Genomic DNA, 24,869 nt, shown 5'->3' with positions numbered 1-24,869 from the left:
ATTTTAATTTTAGGTTATTAACCCCCATTTCCATACCCTTGTAAGTCGGTTGCTTTTTTAAGCATCGCCATCAACCTCACATAGCTTACTCTTGGGCTTTCTTACAATGAGCCGGTTCTCTCGCACTTACACTCATACTTTGCATTATTTGTTGTTTGGGCCCGATTTAATTGTTTCATGATCTTGAATCCCCATTTGACAAAATGTACTCCACTCCCCCGATGTGTAATAATTTTGTACTATTTTATTTCTTTATTTGCTCGACTGTTTAGTTTAGCTATTAACACAAGAATAAAACCAACCATTTCCAAAAGATCAAAAATAATGACTCGATCCAACGTCGAGTATTTTCTCAATAAACAAATCAAGTCACCTCTCCCTCCTATTCTATTCCATTTCTTTTAAACTTTCATCAAACGCTTGATTTCAACGTCAAGCCATTTTTCCTAATAAAAACTCAAAAATATTAACTCATAATTAAGACCTTTTCAATAAAGATGGAAGTGGAACGTGGTGTATACCGCGCACTCATGAGACTAGGATTCGAGATACATCTCGCCAATCCTAGCTCTCGCCATCATCCAAATTTATCCACTTTGTTTTCTCTCAAACACTCATTCAAATTTCTCTTAAACGTCCATCTAGGGTCGAATCATTTTCGCAACAAAAATCAAAGTACCCAATTCTTATTCAACACTTTTTCAACAATGGTGGAAATGGAACATGGTGTATACCGTGCACTCCTGAGGCTAGGATTCGAGACGTATGCTTCGCCTATCTTAGTTCTCGCCATCATTTAAAATTGTCAATGTGGTTTCGTCAAACCCTTCCTCAATCAAATCTAATATACCTAAATCTTATTTAACACTTTTTCAATAAAAGTGGAAATGGAACATGGTGTATACCATGCACTCCTGAGATTAAGATTCGAGACGTATGCCTCGCCAATCTTAACTCTCGCCATCTTCTAAAACTGTCAATGTGGTTTCGTCAAACCCTTTCTCAATCAAATCTAAGATACCTAAATCTTATTTAACACTTTTTCAATAAAAGTGGAAATGGAACATGGTGTATACCATGCACTCCTGAGATTAAGATTTGAGACGTATGCCTCGCCAATCTTAACTCTCGCCATCTTCTAAAACTGTCAATGCGGTTTCTTCAAACCCTTTCTCAATCAAATTCCAAATTACTTAATTCCTATCTTAACCTCTTTCAATAAAGATGGAAATGGAACATGGTGTATACCGTGCACTCCTGAGGCTAGGATTCGAGATGTATATCTCGCTCATCCAAGTTCTCGCCATCACTCAAAATACATCCAACCGATCAAACTATTTTCTCGCCGCCGTGCGATTAATCAAAAATCTTTTTCATAAACAAATGGTATCTTGTCTTAAGTGATGCAAAACAATGTTTCGGCCACGATTGTTGAGTAGAGATAAATGACGCTTTTCCGAATGTAGATTTATAAATCCGTTCGATGTGTGGTATGCGTCCACTCCTCATCTGTTTTGGGTAAAACAATGTTTTCGTCGATTAATACAGTATAGCTTTCGCTAAAATCGACCAACAAACAAACATTTTTCTACCCAGAACTACGTAAGCCTTGATTTCTCTTTTGAGATACGTAGGAGCAGGATTTTTAAATCTTGTCAGGCCCACTAATAAAAAACTTAGGTTTAGTCCTTCGTCAAAAATCCAAAAACATTATCTTCTCATCTTTTCTTTCTTTCCCACCTAATAATTCGAAAAGCCTAACATTTCAAACTAACACTAACGCACACAACTGACCTAATGGTTCCCGTTGAGTACAACGGACGTGAGGGGTGCTAATACCTTCCCCTTGCGTAATCGACTTCCGAACCCTAATTTGGTTGCGACGACCAATAATCATTGTCATTTTGTCTTGGGTTTTATCGATATTTCCCCTTTCCTTTTTAGGAATAAATAAAGTTCGGTGGCGACTCTGTTCAGTCCATCATTGCGAGCGTGCGATCGCGCTTTGCTTTGAAGTCGTATCCCCATTTTTTCGAGGTGCGACAGAAATAAACACATGAACCTTTGACTTTTTTTGAGAAGTCAGCAACAAAACTTTGAGATACCCTTGATCTTGATGAGATTGAAAGGTGCTTTAGGACCTTAGAGATCATGTCTTGAGAGAGATATCCCCTTGAGATTCAATGGTTGACCATACTTTGACTTGAGGAATCAACACAAACCCTAGCTGAGGAGTCATGCTTGATGCTCTTGATGGAAAAGCCCTACATTGCACAATAAACTTAAAGAAACAAGACATATTTTTTTCTATTTTGACTAGTGGTTAGATAAGTAATGAACATGTAAACGCAAAGATAAAACACCAACAAAGAGGTGCTTGATGATCCCAGCAAAAGCAAAAACCCCAAAGATGAGAGGGAGATAGACCAAAAGATGACCTTATTTGTATGCAAGGATGCCAATGGTATGTGGTATCTTAGGGTTAAAATTTAGGGTATGACAACATGCATAATGTTTGACACTTTCTATAACATGTTAAAAAAAGATAATAATTTTATCTCTAGATATTAAGGCTAATGACATGAAAATGAAATTAGACAAAGTCAAAAATTCAGCATGTTATAAATGTGAAACACTTCAACAAAAAATAGTTGAATTGAACCAAGTCCTAATTTTTTTTCTAAGAAAACAATTGTACTTTAATGATAAATAAGGGCTTGGATACTCTAAATTTTATAAATCAAGTACAAGCAAAACTATCTTTGTTAAAAATAGAAATAAATTCAATAATGTGGAACCAAGGAAAATGCAATTTGAAATTCATCCTAAGAAGGCCTATGTTAAAAATAACTCTCATGTCTCTAAAGATAAGAACTTCTTCAAATCTACATGTTTTTATTGTAATACAAAGGGAAATACCCCCCAAATGCTTGCTATTTTAGAAACATCGATGTTCCTAGTGGAAAGTATATTTGGGTAAGGAAAGGAACTAACCCAAAAGGATCCAAACAATATAGGGTACATAGAAAGTATTATTAATTGTTTTTGCAGGTACTTGGAAACTATGCTCTAAAAATTTATTAAATTAAGATTGGTTGTTCGATATACAATAAGACCATATGATATGGTAAGATTGAAATTTTTATTTGGATAAAGATGATTTGGAAAGTTTGGCACCTTCAAAAGAGCATCTAATCACTCTAAAAAAAGTATCAACATTGGTATCAACTCATCAATCATGATTGACATCAACCTTTGTACTTACAATTGTAAATAAGATAAACATCTAAATACATGCTATTATATTCTTTCATCTAATCACTTCATATATTATGATGCATCTTTCCTTATAGTACTTTGCTTTAGATTTTATTCTCTTTCTTCTTTTTTGATAATGTCAAAAGGGGGAGAAGAGGTATGGTTTTTTATTCATTTTATCCCAGGATACCAACACTTGAATTGAAATATAAATGGGGAGATATATAATATATAGGGAGTATAAAATATCAACAAAAAAAATTCTCATCCATATATTTTGTCATCATAAAAAAGAGTGAGATTGTGAATAAGATATCCATCTTCTATCTAAAGTAGTTTTAATGATGACATCAATTATCAAAGAAGATAAAGAGTAAAAGTGGGATGTCAAAATGTCTATCAATGATGAAGATATCCAAGATAATAATCAAGCAAATGGAATATCATTAAGGTTCTTTAAAATTCATGATATAATACTTTAAATGCTTGGAAATATCATAATCAATCTATAAAAAACATTATTGCATCTTCATACAAGATCATATTTGAAGCATTGCATTTTAAAACATATTTATTAGCAAAACTAATTATGGTATTAAAATACCATATAGTGGAAAAGGACCGAGGATTGAGAAACACAATAAATAGTTGACCAAGCTCTGACTTATAAGCTTTCAACGACACAGTGACCAACCCATGGGGATATATATAGTTGATGGTTACTCTTGGAGAAGGGAGAGACATCGGTATGGCTAACCTATAATTCTTGGTAGTGTCATGAAAGAGCCTTTACTTATGAAGCATGCGCAAACCATTTCCCATGACACTCGACATTGTGGCCTTCCTGATACATCTAAATATGAGATACCATATCTTCAATGACAAATCTGAGATAATATACGTTGACCTATCTGGAGCCCGACGAATACACAAGGCTCTATAGCACAACCAGAACGTAACCCCCAATGTAAAGGGAAAATAACGTGCACTAGAAGTTAACGTTATTTTAAATTTGTGAGTGAATGTGACAAAGGTTGGAGAGTAATCAAGGTATATCTCCAAGAAACAAGCAAGGGACAACCCCGGCGCAACATGGAGTCTATAGTGGCAAGCCACACTAGGACCCTCTAGAAAAATAAATAGTGAATAGGTCGTCTTGGTAAAGTATTTTGAATCATGAATGCAAAAACCCACATTATAATGTAATGTTTCTTCCAACACTAAATAAATATTATTTTCCAAATTCTCTTATTCATGGTCATGTGGTGACTTCTTGGCAAGTGTACCGATATTGTCGCAATAATAAAATATCGAATCCAAATGGACTGCTTTTTAACAATACAAAAAGTGTGCAATGCGTAGAAAATAGTAAATGGGGGATTTTTAGATTTCAAAGCAAAAATAAACAAAGAGTTCAAACAAAAGTATAGAAGTGTCCAGGTTGTGTATAGAATCTCCTATTTCTCTATTGTTGATGTTTGATGCCTCACATGAATAATCCCATCACTGTAATTCCACAGTGAATTAACAAAACCGTTATAACCAATCCCTTTTTGTGATATATCTCACTAGTCAATACTCAGAGCTTCTTATCCATAATCCACTACCATAAGCATGATTAGGTGATACAACAAAGTGTTAATTGACTAGCCACTACTCGGGGTTTCCTATTCCTAGTTAATCAACATAAGCATGACAATTACCTTATGTCCAACACATAGACTAATGGTCAGTATTTCTTATGTTCCCAAAATCAGGTTTAAAAAGTATCTCACATAAAAAGCATTACGAATAATAAATAAATTAATAGATTTATAGATTAAATTATTCATGCAAAGTCAAATCAACATATTGCCCAACAATATTAAAATATGTTCATAAAAAACGATCTAATCTAGAGAAGTTTAGCTACTCATAATTCAAAATACAATACCAAAAACAATTGAGAAGAATGACATATGAATTCCCGTGAATGATTGGACTCCAATGTTCTCAAAATCACCCTTGATGTTGTGAAAATTGTACTTTGCTTTCCAAAATTTGTAACCCTACAGAAAGTGCATAAAATCCTCTTTAATAACCTTCAGAATGGACCAGAACACATCAGAAAAACCTAGAAAAAGGAGCCATCATGTGTGTGATGACTTGCATCGCGCACGGTGTAGCCATTGTGTCCCTATCACGCACGCGATGATGTGCATGATTATTCTAGTTGTTGAACGCTTTTGCTCCATTTCTCCTGATTTTTCACTAAGTCAAATTTCTTCACACTTAGCTATTTTTTTCTCATTCTTTGGCCTTTCTTCTTCATTTTTTCTCCTCTTTGACTTGTTTTGATTCGTTTCTTCGACCGATTTTATGCAATGGAAAGTGATCTTCCATGTGGCTAGATTTAACCTGTGATAATCAATACACATTCTCCATCCCGTAACAGTACAAGTTGAGATTAATTCATTTTTTTCCATTACGAATAACAGTGGTGCCCCCTTTTTTTGGAACTACATGCATTGGGCTTACCCATAAACCATCAGAGATAGGATGAATCATACATGCTTCAAGTAATTTAAGGACTTCTTTTCTTACCACTTCTTTCATTGTTGGATTTAATCGTCGTTGAGGTTGAACAACTAGTTTAAATTCTTCCTCTCGCTTGATTTTATGCATACAATATGTTGGACTAATCCCCTTCAAATATGAAACTTCCCATCCCAATGCTTCTTTATTTTCTCTTAGTACTTGATCAGTCACCATTTATGCTAGACATTCCACTATTTAACCGTAAATAAGTCAGATAAACTGTGTAAACTGAAGCATTTTTAGTTGGATATAAGCTCAATTCTATAATATTAAGTGTGTTGTTACTTATGAGTTTCTTGAGGATATTTTACACTTTTTGGTATGTTAGCAGGTAAAAAACTAGTTTGGAAGCTCAGGGAATCAAACGTCAGATGCGAAATTGAGCCCGAGCAAGAAAACGGAAGAAAAAAATAATTTTTTGGAGAACCTGCTGTCCATACGGGTATGGCCTTACATGATACGCGTATGGACCTGCCCAGTACGCGTAGCATATGCATATGAACAGAGGGATGGAAAATAAGCAAAATAGCAAGCCTCTGGTGATACGCGTATGGGACTGGGCAGTACGCGTACCAGACTGGGCAATACGCGTACCAGCCTGGGCAATACGCGTATCAGAGGCTGTCTTACGTGCAGTACGCGTATGGGACAGCTCAGTACGCGTATGGAGCACAAAATCAGGAAAAGTCCAACTAAATAGCTATTAAGAGGGCAGAACACGATTTTCCGGTGGTTGGACGATTTGGAGAGAAAAGAGACGCGTTTTGAGAGTTGGAGACTCTACGATTATCAAAGGATTCATATGTTCAAGAGTTTTCCGACGATTGAAGATTGATTCCTCACGAAATTCTGTAATGACAACAATGTTAATCTTTGTTTTTATTTCGATTATGAGTAGCTAAACCCCCCATTGCTAGGGGGGTGACCCTGATTCTGAATGTGACAGATTTGATGTTTATGAATGCATTGATTATTTCTTCTTTTCATTTGATTTGTTCTTATTACTGTTCTTTATGCTTTATTCGTCGGACCAACGAATGATGATTAATATGAATAGTTTAAGCTGGACAGCGATTATTCATTGATCTGGATAAGAACTTTGGATAGTAAAAATAACCTAGGACTAGGGATTTTCTATCTGACCGGTAATTCTTGATATTTGAATGCTTGAGTATGAACTTAATTATTTATGGACATAGTAATTAGGTTACATAATCAAAGGTCTTTTCACTAAGGAATTAGGAATAGATAATCTGGAGGACCGAACTTAATTGGACAGGAATATTGTCTAAACCTTCATAAATTATATCTGTTGCAAGAAGTTTCATTCACCAAACCCTAGCAGTCTTCTCTCATTTGTATCTCGCTCAACCTTTTTACTTGTTTTATTTATCTGCAATTGGTAGTATAATTAATCACAACACAAAAACCAAAGGCTTTTGTCTAATTGAAACAATCTATAAACTCTGTGTCGTCAAGCAGTCCTTGAGATCGACAAACGGGGAATTTCCCTTTTATTTCTACAGTGAAAAAAATAGTACACTTGCTATTTTCCCATCAAGTTTTTGGCGCCGTTGCCGGGGACTGCCAAAGATAATAGAGTTTATTAATTTATTTTCAATTAGAATCTGCATCCAAAATTTTATTTACTGCTAATTTTATTTTTATTTTTATTGTTATTATAACTAATTTCTTTCTAATCTGTGTATGCGAGGTAAGGCCTCAGCTGATTTTCATTTTGACGCAGAACCAGAGAGAACATTGCGTGCAAAGCTCAGAGAAGCTAGAAGAAAGAAACTGGCAAACTTTGACACCGAAGAACCGGTCACACCTGGCACACCAGTCTCTGTTCACTCCGAAAAATCTGAGTCAGACACAGATTCACATCCAGACACTGTAAACATGGCTGCAGACCCACCCCCATCGGAAAGACTTTTAGGTGACTATGGCAGACAGAATAACCCAGCAGTGCGGTTGACCATTGTTAACCAACCTGTTAATGTTGCTCACTTCCAGTTACACCCCTCGACTATCCGTCAGTTAGAAAGCAAACATTTTGCAGGAAAGATCAATGAGGATGCAAACAAGCATCTGCAGAGGTTTCTGACTATGACTACATCATTAAAAATTGATGGGCATTCTGAAGAGGCAAAGAGATTGGTCATGTTCCCATTCACGTTATATGAGGACGCTGAGGAATGGTTCTATTCCCTACCCGCAGGAAGCATTACTACTTGGCAACAAATGGAAACAACATTCTTGAACGAGTATTTTCCTGCTTCTGTGTATATCCGTAAGAGGTATGACATTGTGAATTTTAAACAGAAAGACGGAGAGACACTTGGAGATGCATACAAAAGATTCAAGAGATGTTTAGTTGCATGTCCTACACATAATCTAGATGAAACTGAACAAATGCAGAATTTTGTAAACGGGCTGAAGATGAAGACTAAGCAACTCATTGATACAGCTGCTGGTGGCTCATCTAATTTTTCAACAGCAACCGGTATCAAAAAGATCATCGAAGCTATTGCAACGAATGAGCATTTGGAATTATATGACCGTACTGTGAATCAGCCGGAGGGAAAAATTGACTTGAAATTAGCAAATCAGGTAGTGAAAATGGAAGACCAGGTTGCTGCTGAGGTTGAAAGAAGATTGAAAGCTATGAATTTAGGTACCCAGACTGTTGCTCAAGTGCAACCGGTTCCGACCATGATTTGTGAGATTTGTAGTGGACCACACTTTACCATGCATTGTGTTGCAACCGCAGAACAGGTGCAAGCAATAAATTACCTGAGGCAGAATAATCCCTACTCAAATACTTATAATCCGGGGTGGAAAAATCATCCTAATTTCTCTTGGAAAGATCAACAAGGTAATATTCAGAATCAAGGACCTCCACAACAACAACCACCGTACCAACAACAACCTTATCAGCAACAAGTACCTAAGAAAGCGGATTGGGAGATTGCTATAGAGAAGATGGCAACTCAGAGTATGCAATTTCAGGAAGAAACCAGGAATAATCAGAAGAGAACCAAAACCCATCATTAAGCTTCCATTCCCACAAAGAAACAAAAAGAAGAAGCAAGATGAGAATTTTTTTTCAGAAATTCATGGAGTTGTTCAGGAAATTAGAAATCAATATTCCATTCTCTAAGGCACTCGAGCAGATGCCTATCTATGCGAAGTTCATGAAAGACATCATCTCCAAGAAGCGCACCACTGACACTGACCTTGTTATATTAACTGAAACTTGTAGTGCTATTTTGCAGGGTATGAAGATTCCAGTAAAGAAGCCAGATAGAGGTTCTGTGACCATCCCGTGTACCATTGGAGATAGGTCTTTTAAAAGGGCGCTGATTGATTTGGGGGCTAGTGTTAGCCTTATGCCTTTGTCTATTTACAGGAAGCTAGGAATTGGAAATGTTCAAGATACCAGAATGACACTTCAATTTGCTGACCACTCAGTGAAGAGACCTTTTGGGGTAGTTGAGGATGTTCTGGTCAAAGTTGATAAATTTGTTTTTCCTGTTGATTTTGTAATTTTGGAAATTCCAGAAGATGAAGAGATACCTCTGATTCTGGGCAGACCTTTCTTAGAAACAGGTAGATGCATGATAGACATTGAGGGAGGTACCTTGACCCTAAAGGTATATGATGAAGAGCTCAGAATTGATGTCCGAGATACTATGAAACATAAAGAGGATATATGTACAAACCACTCTGTGGAAGTAATTGATCAAATGGTAACTAGCACAATGCAAAGGAAGTTTCCTGAATTACCATTGGAAAGAGTTCTTAGTCTGTCGGTCAGAGAGATTGAAGAGAATGATGATGAAAAAGAAAAAGAAGTGCTTGCCATGCTGGATACACAACCTCTTTGGATGAAATCCAAACCACGCCGGTGGGAGGATCTGAGATCTTCACCAGAATCAGAAAATGAAAAGGTATGTAAACCAGGTATAAATTTTGAATTAAAACAATTACCTGTAAATCTTAAATATGTCTTTCTAGGATCTGGAACAAATTATCCTGCTATTATCAGTTCTGAGCTAAATGCAATAGATGAGGAAAAGTTGATACAGGTACTAAAGAAACATAAAAGTGCTATTGGGTGGACTATTGGGGATTTAAAAGGTATTAGCCCCACAGTATGCATGCATAAGATACTGATGGAGGATAATCAGAAACCAGTAGTACAACCACAAAGGAGGTTAAATCCAGCAATGAAAGAAGTGGTAAGGAAAGAGGTTGTAAAGTTGTTAGATTCGGGAATGATTTACCCCATTTCTGACAGCTCGTGGGTAAGTCCAGTGCACGTGGTACCAAAGAAAGGAGGAACCACAGTAATTTTAAATGAAAAGAATGAACTGATCCCAACTCGCACAGTGACAGGGTGGCGAGTATGCATCGATTACATGCTTCAAGTAATTTAAGGACTTCTTTTCTTACCACTTCTTTCATTGTTGGATTTAATCGTCGTTGAGGTTGAACAACTAGTTTAAATTCTTCCTCTCGCTTGATTTTATGCATACAATATGTTGGACTAATCCCCTTCAAATATGAAACTTCCCATCCCAATGCTTCTTTATTTTCTCTTAGTACTCGTAACAACTTTTCTTCTTTGATTTTTTACAAAGTACTACTAATAATTGTGGGGTGCCTATTTCCTTGACTTAGAAAAATATATTTCCAATGCTTAGGGAGTTCTTTTAGTTCGGGATCCATCAATTTCTCATAATTACTTCCTCCTAATTCTTCAAATTTATTATAAGCACGACCCAGTTGTGCTGCTTGCAATTGTAGTACCAACCTATTTATTTCAACATTATCGTCATCTTCACATATTTCCTCGATAGATTGCACTAAAATGTTTTCTATTGGAGATGATGGATTTTCTTCTTTCGAAACATTTTCTATCAATTCGTCAATCAAATCCATTTAGTAGCATCGTAAATCTTCATGAGCATATTTCATGGCTTCAAACACATTAAATATTAATTGCTCTTTATTAAATCGGAGGATCAATTCTCCTATTTCCACATCAATCAATGCTCTGCCCATTATAAGGAAAGGTCTTCTTAACAATAATGGTGTTTCAGCATCTTCCGACATATCCAAAAATGACAAAATCAGTAGGAAACAGTAAATCGTCAACCTTTATCAATACGTCCTCCAGTACCCCGTGGGGATAAGTGACAAATCGATCGGCCAGAGTCAAAGTCATTTTTGTAGGTTTTGGATCCCCACAATTTAATTTCTTCATCATAGACAACGACATAAAATTGATGCTCGCCCCTAAATCAAAGAGTGTCTGGCTAATTTTTAATGAACCTATAGAGCAAGGAATAATGAATATACTCGGGTCTGTTAGTTTAGGTAGTAATATGCGTTGAATGATGATGCTACATTCCTATGTAACGCTATATTTTCATCATCATTCAATTTTCATTTACCGTTCAAAAACTCTTTCATGAATTTGGCATAGAAGAAAATTTGTTCCAAGGCATCACAAAATGGAATACTTACATGTAAAGTTGTGAGCATACCCATGAACTTTTTTAATTTCCCCACCTCCATTTCTCTCTTCGGATTCTTCTTATTCAAAGGATAATATGGTTTGATGTAATCCGGTAAATGAGGGTTTGGTTCATCGAGGATTTGGTTTTTTGTTCTCTTAAAATGTGAATCTTTATCAATGAATTTATCAAGTATTTTTCCCTTCTCAAGACTCTCACTTGAAACCTCATCTTCTGTTGGTGTGGAATTTGGTTCCTCAGTTTTCTCATTGCTCTGTTCCACTGTTTTTTTTTGTTTCTGCTTGGAGCTAAGGGAATTGTGAGATTTCTCAATTCTATTGTGTCACAGTTTCCTCTTTCCTGTGCTAATGATGTGACTTTTTGGGATAGGTTAGACATTTTCCTTTCCAATCTTTTCATTGACTCCTCATGTTTTTCATTCAACGAGTTATGTAACCTGTTAACCTTCAAGAATTTGTTTTTGTGTTACCAACATAAATTGAGTCAATGTTTCTTCCAACGTTGAGATCTTGAATTATATATCTGTTTGTTTTTCTCTTTGATTGAAATTCATAGTTATAACTTGCATTTCTCCCATAAGTTGTTCTTTAGCATAATCACCAGCAAAATATTCTTCCCCATATTTAGCACATAATAAAAATACTACCTCATTTGAAAAATCCTACTATCCTCCTAAAGTCTACTCATTGTGAGATATATTCTTTGTTTATACACTATTAAACCCTCTAGTATTTGGAAAGTTGTATTCATCTAAACTCATCTTCTCTATAAACTCTTTTACCTGTGTTTTGGTTAGTATTCTGATTGTACCTCCCGTGGATGCATCTAAAAGCATTCGAACTTGCATTTGGAGACCATTTACAAAATTCTGCATTTGTTATATATTGCTCATATTGTGACTAGGGCATATGCGTAACAATAATTTAAACCTCTTCCAAGAATCGTAAAGAGATTCGATCTCTTGTTGTTCAAAGTGTGTAATTTCAGCTTTTCTCTCCGTGAATTATATTGTAGTGAAGAATCTTTCCATAAATTTGTCTTCAAATTCTCTCCAAGTTCTGATCACTCCATTTGGAAAACATAATAACTAATCCTTTGCTCTTCCCACCAAAGAGAAGCTAAATAATTTCAGTTTAACTTGATCCTCTGTAATATCCTCTGGTTGACACATCGACACTGTGTCACAGAACCTTGCTAGATGTTCCCATGAGTCACTGTTTTCGTTCTCATCAAATGGCTTATCCCTCACATCTGAAAGAACGAAGTATTTGATGTTGAAATTTACGGTAGTTGCTGGACTGAACCCCAAGGAAACCTATGATGCTTCAGTTGTCCTACAGTAGTCCCCCATAGTTTGTGCTCTTGGTTCTGCCATGGTAAAGTTTTCAACACCTTCGACTTGCACTTCACCAACAAGAACAAATACCTACTGTAGTATTTCTTGAAAATAGAAATCAATAAAAAGAATTTAATTAAATGTTGTAAAAGTAAAAAAAAAACAATAACATGTTGCAAAACCGTTGCTTTGTTGAAATATCAACAGTCCCTGACAACGACACCATGACTTTTCGGCAAGTGTACCAATAGTGTCGCAATAATAAAATATTGAATCCACAAAGACTGCTTTTTAATAAGACAAAAAGTGTGCAATGCATAGAAAATAGTAAATGGGGTTTTTCAGGTTTCAAAGCGAAAAAAATAAAGAGTTCAAACAGAATTATAGAAGCGGCCAGGTTGTGTATAAAATCCTAGGGGTGGCAAACGGGCATGCCCGCCCCATTTAGGCCCGCCCCGCAAAAGCCCGCAAAAAAATGGGGCGGGGCGGGGCGGTCATAGTTGAGGATGCGGGCCTAAAACTTAGACCCGCCCCGCAAAAAAATGAGGGCGGGGCGGGGAAAGCCCGCGGGCACTGCACTCTTTAAGCCTAAAAATGCAAAAATTTATGTAAATACACGTGCCCGCAAAAGCCCTTCGAAAAAACGGGGTGGGGCGGGGCGGACACATTTGAGGGTGAGGGCCTAAATCCTTGGCCCTCCCCGCACAAAAGTGCGGGAAAAACGGGCATGCCCAACGGGCCGAGCCCGTTTTGCCACCCCTATAAAATCCTCTGTTTCTCTATTGTTGATCTTTGATGCCTTACATGAATAATATCATCACTATAATCCCATAACGAATTAACAAAACCAATATAACTGATCCCTTGCGATATAACTCACTAATCACTACTCGGAGCTTCTTATACCTAATTCACTAATTCACTAGTCACTACTCCGGGTTTCCTATTCCTAGTTAGACAGCGTAAGCATGACAATTACCCTAGGTCCAACACATAGACTAATGGTCAGTATTCCCTATGTGCCGAAAATCATATTAAAAGAGTATATCACATAAAAACATTACAAACAAGAAATAAATGAATATAATTATAGATTAAATCATTCATTCATTGTCAAATCAACATATTGCCCAACAATATTAAAATAGGTTCATTAAAACATAACCTAACCTAGAAGAGTTTAGTTACTCATAATTCAAAATACAATACCAAAAGCGGTTGAGAAGAATGACATGTGAATTCCCGTGAAGGATTGACCTCCAATGGCTTCCAATGATTTCAAAATCACCCTTGATGCTGTAAATATCATGCTTTGCTCTCCAAAATTCGTAACCCTTTAGGAAGTGCAGAAAATCCCCTTTAATAGCCTTCAGAGTGGATCAGAACACGTCAGAAAAGCCCGAAAAAAGGAGCCATCGCGCACGTGATGAAAACTTTATATCCCTATCACGCGTGCGATGCTGCGCGTAATTATTTCAGTGGCTCCATGTTTTTTCTCCCTTTTCACCTAATTTTTCACTAAGTCTAAATTCTTCACACTTAGATATTTTTTCCTCATTCTTTGGTCATTCTTCTTCATTTTTGCTCCTTTTTGACTTGTTTTGATCCGTTTCTTTGACTGATTTTATGCAATGACAGACTGTCATCATGATGCGAAGATAAGTACAACTAAGGGGTGTTATCTAAAACACCATGGGTGTATGACTAAAGCAATAAAAAACTCACAGTGAAATTCATACGAACAAAGACAACAAACAAAAGTGCTGATTCGGGCTAACCTCCCACTTTTTAGCTAACCACTCCATAACGCGGGAGGCGAGTCCCTAATGCGTCGGCCACAAACAAAGTCTAAACTTGGGGGAAGGTAAGAGAAGAAGATCCTTGGTCAGGCTTATTACTTAGAGACATCTAATAAAACATCTGAGCACGACCTCAAATAATGACTATATCTCGGAGAAGCTAGCTTCGGAGCCACGACAATACACTAGGAAGTAAAATACTATAATAGGCAAATAAATAAAAGACACATAATGAGGAAAGTATAACAACAACCACACCACACGCTCGTTTATTCATTAATAAACAACACCTGGGTGAAGGTAGCACGAAAAAAAAACTATTTCATTCTTAGGATGGATATGTTCTCTTGTTATTCTCACCCGGGATGAAAAAATTTCACTTGCTTCAAAGCATTATCAAAAAAGGCCTGCAATATGGAGCAACAATGTTCTATCGACTTCACATAATCTTTAGAAACCTCTATATTCTCATAATGCATTTTTAGAAGGCTACATCGAGCTTCTTATAGTCTTCTCGGACTTCATTTAAGGATGCCTGCAACTCCCTTATCATCTTGCGAGAATAATCTAAATACTCGTTCACATTAGCAATGGTAGTCACTGGATCAGATATTGCCTTCCAAACTTACGGAAGCGTGACACACCTATCCCTTATTCCTTAGGTCAATAACTATATGTTCTAATTCAATAGGTGAGGGTACCCAAAAACTTGCACCTCGTCACCAATTTTCCTCAAGAGGTTGCTCGACTTAAAGAGCTCTTCAAGAAATTAGTTATTCTTATAACTAGGGGCACCAATACGCTCCTCGAGCACTTCTTTCTCTCTTACTTTGTTGACTTAGACATTAAACTGCTAACATTGCAGATCCTTCCTCCTACGTCAAATCTAAAACTCTCACCGTCGCATCAAAAGAGTCCGTTCTTCGACGACTTCATTTTTCTCGTTCCACTATGGAAACAAAAGCTATGTCAAACAAACAATAAACTAATATTAAAAAATTTATAAATTTAAAATACAGCCAGAAAGCTCCAATTAATATTCAACCATTAGTGTACGTAGTTTAGACTATGTTTAAATAGATGAAATATATTTTATTGAGACAAAATTCTTTAAATTGATAAAAGATAATAAAATTGAACATAACTAATAAAATGCATTATATCATATTATTTTTTCCCTTCATTTTATTTACCTCTAATTTAAAGAAATAACAGCTTTATTTCATTTTATTATAAAATATTTAAACAGTAAATTATAATGTTTTATTCCATTATATTTTAATTCATTTTGTTTTATTTTATTTCATTTTGTTAATTTTTAAATATAAAAAAAATTAAATAATCTTTTGATTTATGTAAATTGATATATTTTTTATTTTAGTCATTAATTTTTTTTATAAAAACAATCCTTAAATATTAAATCTATTTGATTTTAATCTTTAAAATTAAAATTCACAAAAAAAATCTGCATGTTTCCTGTAAAATTTCTTTAAAATTTCTTTCGAATTTAAAATCTACAGATTTCCTCGTATTTTCCTTCGAATATTTTCCTTTTTTAGGAATAGTGATTTTAATATTTATATATTATTTAAAAAAAGATTAAAATAAAAAACACATCAATTTAAAAAAATAAAAAAACTATTTAAAATATATAAAAAGTACTTTTTAGTAAAATAAATGTAATATAGGATAAGATACATTCCTACTCTGCCAATGAGAAAATACACACTCTTCAGACATTTTTAATTTTTTTTCAATCAAACACCTTCCAACAAAAATATGATACTGCGGATTATTTATTGCGACTTATTGGCGGCGTAAAATTAACTACAAATTAAGCTCATAAATTTAACAACTTTCATTCTATTTAATTATAAGATTTATAAAATATCTCTCAATTTATATATTATTCGTTTTATGATTTATGATAACGCTTTTACTTTTTTGGAATATAGATTTATATTATATTTAAAGTCATAACGTTTTTTATCTTTTCATTTAAATACTTTGGTTGCATAAAATATATATAAAATTTTAGCCCCTATAGGCTACTAAGTCTGACTCTGCCCCTAAACAAGTTGTTCTTACAATTACGAAATAAACAAAAACATCATTAACATTATAACTAATTTGTCATATTAGTTCAAATGTTATTGTCTATCAAAATATTATATTTACTCTAAACAAAAACTATATATAAATATGAAATCAACCATCATACTATTTATTAGTTAAAACTCAAAATACTGCTGGAGAATAATTAAGCATGACTAAAACGACAAAAAAAAAATATAATTTCAAAAGTATGTATTTGTATTTTAATTTCAATGACTAACCTAAAAGTATCTTTTCCATAAAAATAAAAATAAAAACAAAAACCTTAGAGCACCTAGAATTTCAAGAAATTAAATAGTTTCCATCCACATGATAGTAGTGCCTTATTTGAATATTTGTTGAATATGTTTTGATCTTTAAAAAAATAAGATTGTCATTATACACTAAGAATACTATACATGTAAGCATGCATATTTTGATCTTTGCTAAAGTATTAATATCTCCTTGTCAATAAGACAGTAGTAGTGCGAAATCTCGGCTAAAAAAAATACTACTTTTTATATCTCTCTTATAAAAATATATGCATATTATATTTTAAAAAAAAAATTCTCAAGTAGTAGAAAGAGTTGAATCCACAAATTTTTGAAGAAGGCAACTTCTAATCTTTTTTTATATGGCAGAAGGGGGGGAGGGGGGGGGGGGGGGGGGGGGGGGGGGGGGGGGGGGGGGGGGGGGGGCGATAGTAGGTTGACTCAAGTCACTATAGGGTTGACTTTTTGTGTTTTAATGTGTCATATTAATTGTGTTTTTTTAATAGATTTGGGATAAGTTGTCAACCAAAGGGAGACGTCATATTTTACCGGTTGATAATGGGATGAATTATGTTGTGTCTGAGTTGGTTGAGCCAGTTAATAATTTTTTTTATTGTGTAGTCGCATCAACTATTTGGTATATAGTTTTCATGTGGTTACATAAGTCGGTGTCTAATAGTTAGTTTGTTCTTGAAGTTTTTGGTTGGTTCAGGGTAAGATTTGTCGTCGATATGACATGCATTTATTTGAGCTATTTGAAACTTGCATAATAAACTTGTTTTTTTGGTTAGTAATTGGGTGAAGAAGAATATTTGTCTTTCTTAAAACTGGATGCACTCCCATTCTCAGGTCTTAACCTCTCTTGTAGATTAGAAAAAAGATTCACTCTTATGCTTGGGCTTATATGGGTGTGATGGGTGGTCGGTTGGCCTCTATAGTCTTCTTAGTGTTCTCTTCAGCCTTCCTTCAGCTTGTTCTTACGAGGAGTACCATATTGGAGTTTTGCAACATGTATTGGATTTACACTGTTGTTGCTTTGGTTTACTTCTCTTGTTGTGTTGGTTGTTTTGTGTTATTTTGTTTTTGTTGTTTTTATTTCCCCTTTGACTTTGGGGGTACTTCTTGTGATCTTTACTTATTGTTACTTTGTTCTAGGACGATTAGAATAGTCATCAGCCAATCACTTAGAGAGAATTTCAATTTGTACAAAGCACTCGCAACACCAGGGATCCATTATGTGGAAGAGTATAGAGAATCCAAATCCAAGATGCATGCAACGACTCCCCACATCACACGCCTAATAAATACTAGGTTGTTACAACTGCTATATTATATAAAATATTAGACGCTAAGAATTTGGGTACACAATTCCAAACCAAATTTTAATTCATCATTCTCCCTTACTTATTTATTTCATCGTCGAAGTTCTAACCTTGTAGGTCTACCCCTTCTCCACCGACTCAGAAGCTTAGATCTACCATTATCCATCACAACCACCGATCCTCTAAACAATTATGGTTCCTCAACAAAATAATTGCGCCATTTGTGGGAGTTAACTTCTGATTCCCGTGGTTTCGACAATCACACATTCTTTTTTCGATCCATCGGTTTGAAACCTTTTCAGTTTATCAAATTAGAGTTCTCAAAATCGAACACTAGATCCACCGTTGTTCGACTTGATCGAATAACATATCAACTTTGATTTCCTGAATTTCAAAATTCCTGACTTCCAAACTTTCAGTAGTGGCTAGATCTACAACTACTCGTTTCGCTATATTACACGAAGTCGCTGTCGTTACCGCTTAAGCGTAGATCAATCAACCGTCTCTACCTCCACCTCAAGGTATTGTAGATCACATAAAAGATACTCCGCTACATCCATATCAATTCCAACCTCCTCAGGTTGCATGATTTTCTCTGGTGACTCTGACCAAACCACTGATACCACCATCGATTTCACAACCTGAAGCATTTCCTAGTTTCCAACTATTACGAGCCAACCTTAGGATACAACATGCAAATGAATTTTTAAATAACATGTACGTCAACATTCGACAACAGAACTCACAGGACATATAGAAAAGGTTACTTTGTCTCAAATAAAGCCTACACAATGCGCCTCCTTTTGGATAAATCGTCCAAGAGGCTATGTTAAAGAGAAGCCAAGCCACCATCCCTGAGCCGACATCATCGAGAAGAGATGGAGCTCAAAAATTATAGAATCACAAGAAGAGAAAGAAGCGCCAAAGTCCTTCTCAGAGCCTTAAGGGAGACTAAAGAAACTATGCTCCTCCATAGGATCGGGCAAAGAAACAATCGACAAAGAATCCTTAGAAACGTCCTTTATGTGCCTGTATTTTGGATAGCAAAATACTGAAATCATTGGAGAAGCCTCTTAACTCAAGTGAATATAATGGGAAGGGAGATCCCGATGAATACATGCAACTCGTTAACGACCAGTTGAATAACTTCCACACTGACGAAGATTTCAAGTTTAAACTGCTTGCATTAACCTTGATTGGATCGGCCAGACTATGGTTTAACCCTTTTCTTATCAGGAGCATTGATTCTCGGGCTGACCTATGCGAGAACATTACTGCTCACTTCAAGACTCGGAAAAACGCAATAAATACAGTAACTTCCTTAAGCGGAATCACGCAAGGAAGGAAGGAGAGTTTACGATCTTTCATTGGCTATTTCACGTAATTGGTTGTGGTAGTAGAAGGAGCCGATCAGGTCTTAAATGTTGGATATTTGAAAATCACCTACTACGGGATATCCTTTTCAGGCAAAAGCTGGTAAGAAGATAAATGAGTACCGTGAAGGAACTGTTAAACAAGGCTCAATCTTTCATCAATCTCGAGAAGATTACATCACAAGTGGTACGCGAAATAAATAATCAAACATTAACCTAAAAATAAAGAATTTGATCTTCGAATAAAGACAATAGATCTCAGACCTTCATCATACAGAATGAGTCCAAGATAGCTAAGGACCTAACTTCTTGATCATTTAACTTATTAAAATCAAACCCGGATACCGAAAGAAGATTCCCGGTTTAATAGATGGGAAAACGATGAGATCCTACTAACTTGAGGACATCTCGGTTCACATCTAATGCAAAGAAATTGGTCTTTGAAACCTTTATAGTTGGCGATATAAGCTTGGAGAAAAATCTTACCAGGAAGACCACTAATGGTCACCCATCCGTCCTTTTCAACACCTTTGATTTCGAAAAAGGAGAAAATAAGCTTATGGTGGGTTCTATATCTATGGCCTCGCAAACTATTTCGAAAGTGTTGATAACCCCCAACTATTAGGACGAAGTTGAGAAGGAGTGATATTTAGGGTTTTTAATAGATCAGACTCAAAGTCGGTAAAGGGAAGGTGAATATTAAAATCTTCCAATACCCCGACATAGAAATGGAAATATTCATCTTTAACTCCCCTAGGGCGAGCTATGCAAACGCAGTCTCTGGGAATACAAAGTTCCAAAACAACATCATCTTCGTTTCCAGTAGATGATTCATTCCTCACAGATCAAAGTTTAGCTATCTCCATCTCATCTATGTAGCTGTGGTCGTAACTCATTACCTCTTGATCAAATGACTCTATGATCTCCATCAGCACCTCTACGAATGAACCTGATAAGAATTGCTAAAAGAGGTGGTAATATCACCATAAGCCTTCTTTATAATACGATCAAAGTCAGCCTGGGTTAGAGTATCTCTACATCCTCTCACGTAAAAATCCCAAAGATCTTTTATTTCACAAGCACTCAGGGTTCTTAGAGTTTTGACATTCTCATCACATGCATCATTAATAGCCATGGAATAAAAGAAGGAGGAAACAAAAAGAAAATGTACCTGGTCTGGAAAGACAAACGAGAACTTTGAAAATGTGCTTAGAAAAGGAAAATTCTCCTCCCAATGAATGGTAAAACAGAAGACAGAGAGACAATTTTAATAAAGAGAAAATCTTGATAAAAAGACTTAAACAGTATGAAGCACTTCGAATCATAAGGAATGAGCAAATTCCCATAAAAAATCATCAGTAAGGGGAGAATCTAATGAGGATACATTGTCATGGTTAATGACACGTCACCACAAACGAACATCACGTCATAGGTGGATAGAGTATAAAAAGAAATTTCCGGGCTATTTTTTCCGTACATTTTAACATTTCAGATCTCATGATCGGGGGGGCTTATGTACATCCCAGAAAATTAGTTGACCAACCGAGGTTTGAGATCGACAGAACCTATTTGTGCACCTGAGCTCTTTAAAACCGAACTGGAATAACAACTGAGTAGGGTGAGGTCAACAGACCGGATAGTCATGCTACCATTTACAAGTCGGAACTCGGGTAAGACATCATACCTACTAATCAGAATCCAGTTAGGACATCAGAATAAGCAGGACGACTCTGACCTCCTATACACTAAGAATGATCCCATCAGTAGAGGTCGGGCCCGATGATAAGCCGGGATACCATTTGAAAGGTCACAAGAGACGGTTACTATATAAATCATTATGGTAGGGAGTTATAATTATCGAAGAAGCGGCCGTTAAAAGACAAGTATAAAGGGGCGGCAGAAGTTATTGACATGAGAATATATGAAGGATATGAAGAGTCAGGTAAGAGAAGAATGAGACCTGTAAATAGAAAGATACTTGAAGGATAGAAGACAAACAATAAACACAAAAATCTCCTATAACATATACTTCAACAATTATTTTAGACCCTCCTTATACTAGAATAAAAAAATTAACTTTTTAGTATTGTTTTTCAGCAATAATATATATTCTGCCACACAAAAAAAATGTAATATTACACTTGGAGAGAGTACTAATTGGCATCTTACAGCCACAGAAGTAAAACCAGAAGAGAAGACACTATCAACAATAAACAAGGTATCCGTGACATGAAGAGGATTTAACCTTAAAATCACCATGTAGACTCAAAGCCCATGGTTACAACAAACAACTTACACGTGACAATCATAACGATATATGAAAACACTTTAAACACTTTAAATAATAATTACATTAAGAAAATAATTGAAAAAGAACAAGAAATTAATAAAGTTCCCAAATAATTCCATTTTTTTTCAATTGGTAAGAAACAAATCATAAATTTTGAACTAGCTCGCCGACCAAACTAACCTTAAATACCAGCCAAGTAAAAACATAGCTCACTCATTCCATCATTCCACAAAAACAACAGATTCTTGGTTCCTAGTCACAACAAAAAATGAAGAAAACTTCAACTTGTGTCACCTTTTTCCCTCTTCATATTCTTCTTCTCTCTTGTTTCCTTCTCCATCTCACTCAATCCTTTCCTCTAATGAAAGACGAAGACGATGATTTGGTTGATCAAATATGCAAAAAGACACCATTTTATGACCTATGCAGCTCCATCTTACATGCCAACCCTCTAGCTCCGAAATCTGATCCTAAAGGCATGGCCCTCATAATGGTTAACGACCTCTTGGCAAATGCTAGTGACACACTGAGTTTCATTGAAGAGCTTATCAAACAGACATCAGACAAAGAGTTGGAGCAACAGTTGGCTTTTTGTGCTGAGTCATATATTCCGGTTGTGAAATATATTATTCCACAAGCAGCTGAAGCTATAAGCCAAGGTAGATTTGGGTTTGCAAGTTACTCCATTGTTGATGCTGAGAAGGAAATTGATGCTTGCAACAAGAAATTCTCTGGTAGTTCAGTCTTAGGTGATAGGAATAGCATTATGCAGAAGCTGGTGGATGTAGCCGCAGCCATTGTAAAGTTATTATTAAATGGTTGATTTGTTTATTCTTATTCAATAAATAAATACTTGATTTTAGATTATGGATTATTGATATAGAAATTGTTATAGCTTTGTTATGATATTGGTTCACCTTTAAAACCAGACAGATACCTATTGAAGTGAGAGGACTGGTTTTAAGAACCGTGGTTTTGAAAGTGTTTTAGGTGTCTATTTGGTATGTGAAAAAGATTGTTTTGTCAACTTCAATTAATTTTATGTCGGGTCAGAGAGAGAGAGAGATAGTGAGGGAAGAAGATCACATGTGAAATCACATGCCTATAACTATACGTCGACACGTATCAATACAGTCCAAAATGGTATGATTGGTACCTCAGCTGAGAAAACTGGCTAGAGGCATACCGACGTTGGAATGAGAATTTGGGTTTGGGTTTTGATGAGTTGAAAGGGATGGAGGTTTGGAATAACATGCCATCAGTTAAAGGAATTAAACTAAATCAATAGTGTGTGCTTATTAGAGGGTGAGAACTAGAAGTATAGTGTGTATGGCTCTCATGCTAAGCTAGTGTGTATATGATATGCATGGCTTAAGTATAGCGGTAGAAACTAATGTAAACTACCTTAAATACTTCATTCAATACAAAATATGAGTTTCTATTGAATCTATTATAGTATCAGAGTTTATCGATTAGAACATGAGTGTCAGGTTACGTATCAAACTCAATAGTATTGTGTATGAGAGAATGTATTGAAAAAATCTCGAGTTTTATATTGGTTAGACATAAAGTTTCTAAAAAACTTATATAGAGTAACATCACTCATCTTACAACCTGATTTTATAAATATGAATTATGTCAAACTCTAATTCTAATACGATATAAGAGTCATATCATAAAGGGTGAATATTGATCATTGATACACACCACATCAGATCTCCTATGACCAGAGTCATTGCTAACTGAACTTTCCATTATCTTCTTACCACCTTCAGTGCTATGTGACAACCTGAGTGCAATGTTTATTTCTCACAATCTTATCCTTTATGCGTGTATAAAACACATTGAGTGTGATATGCATTTTGTGAGGGAGCGAGTAATAGCTAAGAAGTTCTTCAAAGTGCAGCTTACCAAGATCTTCGAACCAAACTTAAAGTAGTTGCTTCCCTACCTCCTTGAGTTTGTGTGGGAATATTACAAGAAGAGAACTATAGTGTGCATGGCATTTATGCTAAGTTAACATGTGTATAAGATGTACATGCCTCAAGCATATCCTCTATCCATCCCAAATTATAGATATTTTAGACATTTCACACGAATTGAGAAACATAATTAATTTTTTAAGAAAAAAATTATGTATGATTTTACAATATCCACTATTACGAGAAACCCCTTTTACCTCGGTTGAAAAATGAGTTTTACCTCAGTTTCATATGCGAGATAATGAAGGGCGTCATGAAAAATTGTTACTTTTTTCCTTTATTATAGATCCAGGGGGGTAATTATATTAGTCACGCGTTTGATTCTCAACAACAACATTTTTGTATTTTGAAAACTAGAAAGAATGTGTCATTATTCCTCTCGATTTCTATTAATATCGGAGGTGGAAAATGTGTATCTTGGTTTGAATTAATAACCGAAGGGAAACATATTTTTGTCAATTATAATTTATTTTAAATTTTAATTTGACCTAATTTTTTTTAGACAAAACCCATATACACATTTTGTGATAGAATTATAATATTTTATTTTATAACAGAACAAAACCTAATATACACATAGTAGCAAATTACATTGTTTACAAAATTTGTAATAGAATCTAATATACGCATCCAAAATGGTACACCAAGAGAACATATATACATATTTGAAAACGGAATAAAATCAAATGTATACGTGTAATAGAAATTCTATACGCATTGTTTACAACAAGCAAGAGAAATTAGTGTTGTTAAAGTTCATAAAAAGATAGGAAGCAAGCTTCCCAACATGAATTGATGTCATTTATGTCTTCTTGTGGGAATGATGTTGAATCGTTAATAACCTATAATTTAAACAGAATTTAAATTATGATAATCCAACAACAACACCATTAAAGATTCAATCTCCACAAAAACAACAACATAAACATTTTAACAAAAACCTTTTATTGGATAACAACAACATTAACTTAATAATATATATATATATATATATATATATATATATATATATATATATAT

The 24,869-nt window shown here is 35.2% G+C and overlaps 1 protein-coding gene across 1 annotated transcript; it reads left to right on the top strand.

Annotated features, from left to right (window-relative positions):
- Positions 1–22,008: 22,008 nt before the first annotated feature.
- LOC127073188 (cell wall / vacuolar inhibitor of fructosidase 1) lies at positions 22,009–22,734 on the top strand. Its single transcript, XM_051014321.1, has one exon. The coding sequence runs from the start codon at positions 22,136–22,138 to the stop codon at positions 22,688–22,690; it is 555 nt and encodes a 184-aa protein (XP_050870278.1). The 5' UTR covers positions 22,009–22,135; the 3' UTR covers positions 22,691–22,734.
- Positions 22,735–24,869: the final 2,135 nt, after the last annotated feature.

This window comes from Lathyrus oleraceus, chromosome 4 (genome assembly GCF_024323335.1).
Source record: "Lathyrus oleraceus cultivar Zhongwan6 chromosome 4, CAAS_Psat_ZW6_1.0, whole genome shotgun sequence".
Taxonomy (NCBI): Eukaryota; Viridiplantae; Streptophyta; class Magnoliopsida; order Fabales; family Fabaceae; genus Lathyrus; species Lathyrus oleraceus.
The sequence above is the reverse complement of the archived record's forward strand: the minus strand, read 5'-3'. Positions and strand labels throughout refer to the sequence as shown.

Coding starts and splice junctions, on each gene's coding strand:
- LOC127073188 (XM_051014321.1), top strand. CDS start 22,136: ATGAAGAAAACTTCAACTTGTGTCACCTTTTTCCCTCTTCATATTCTT.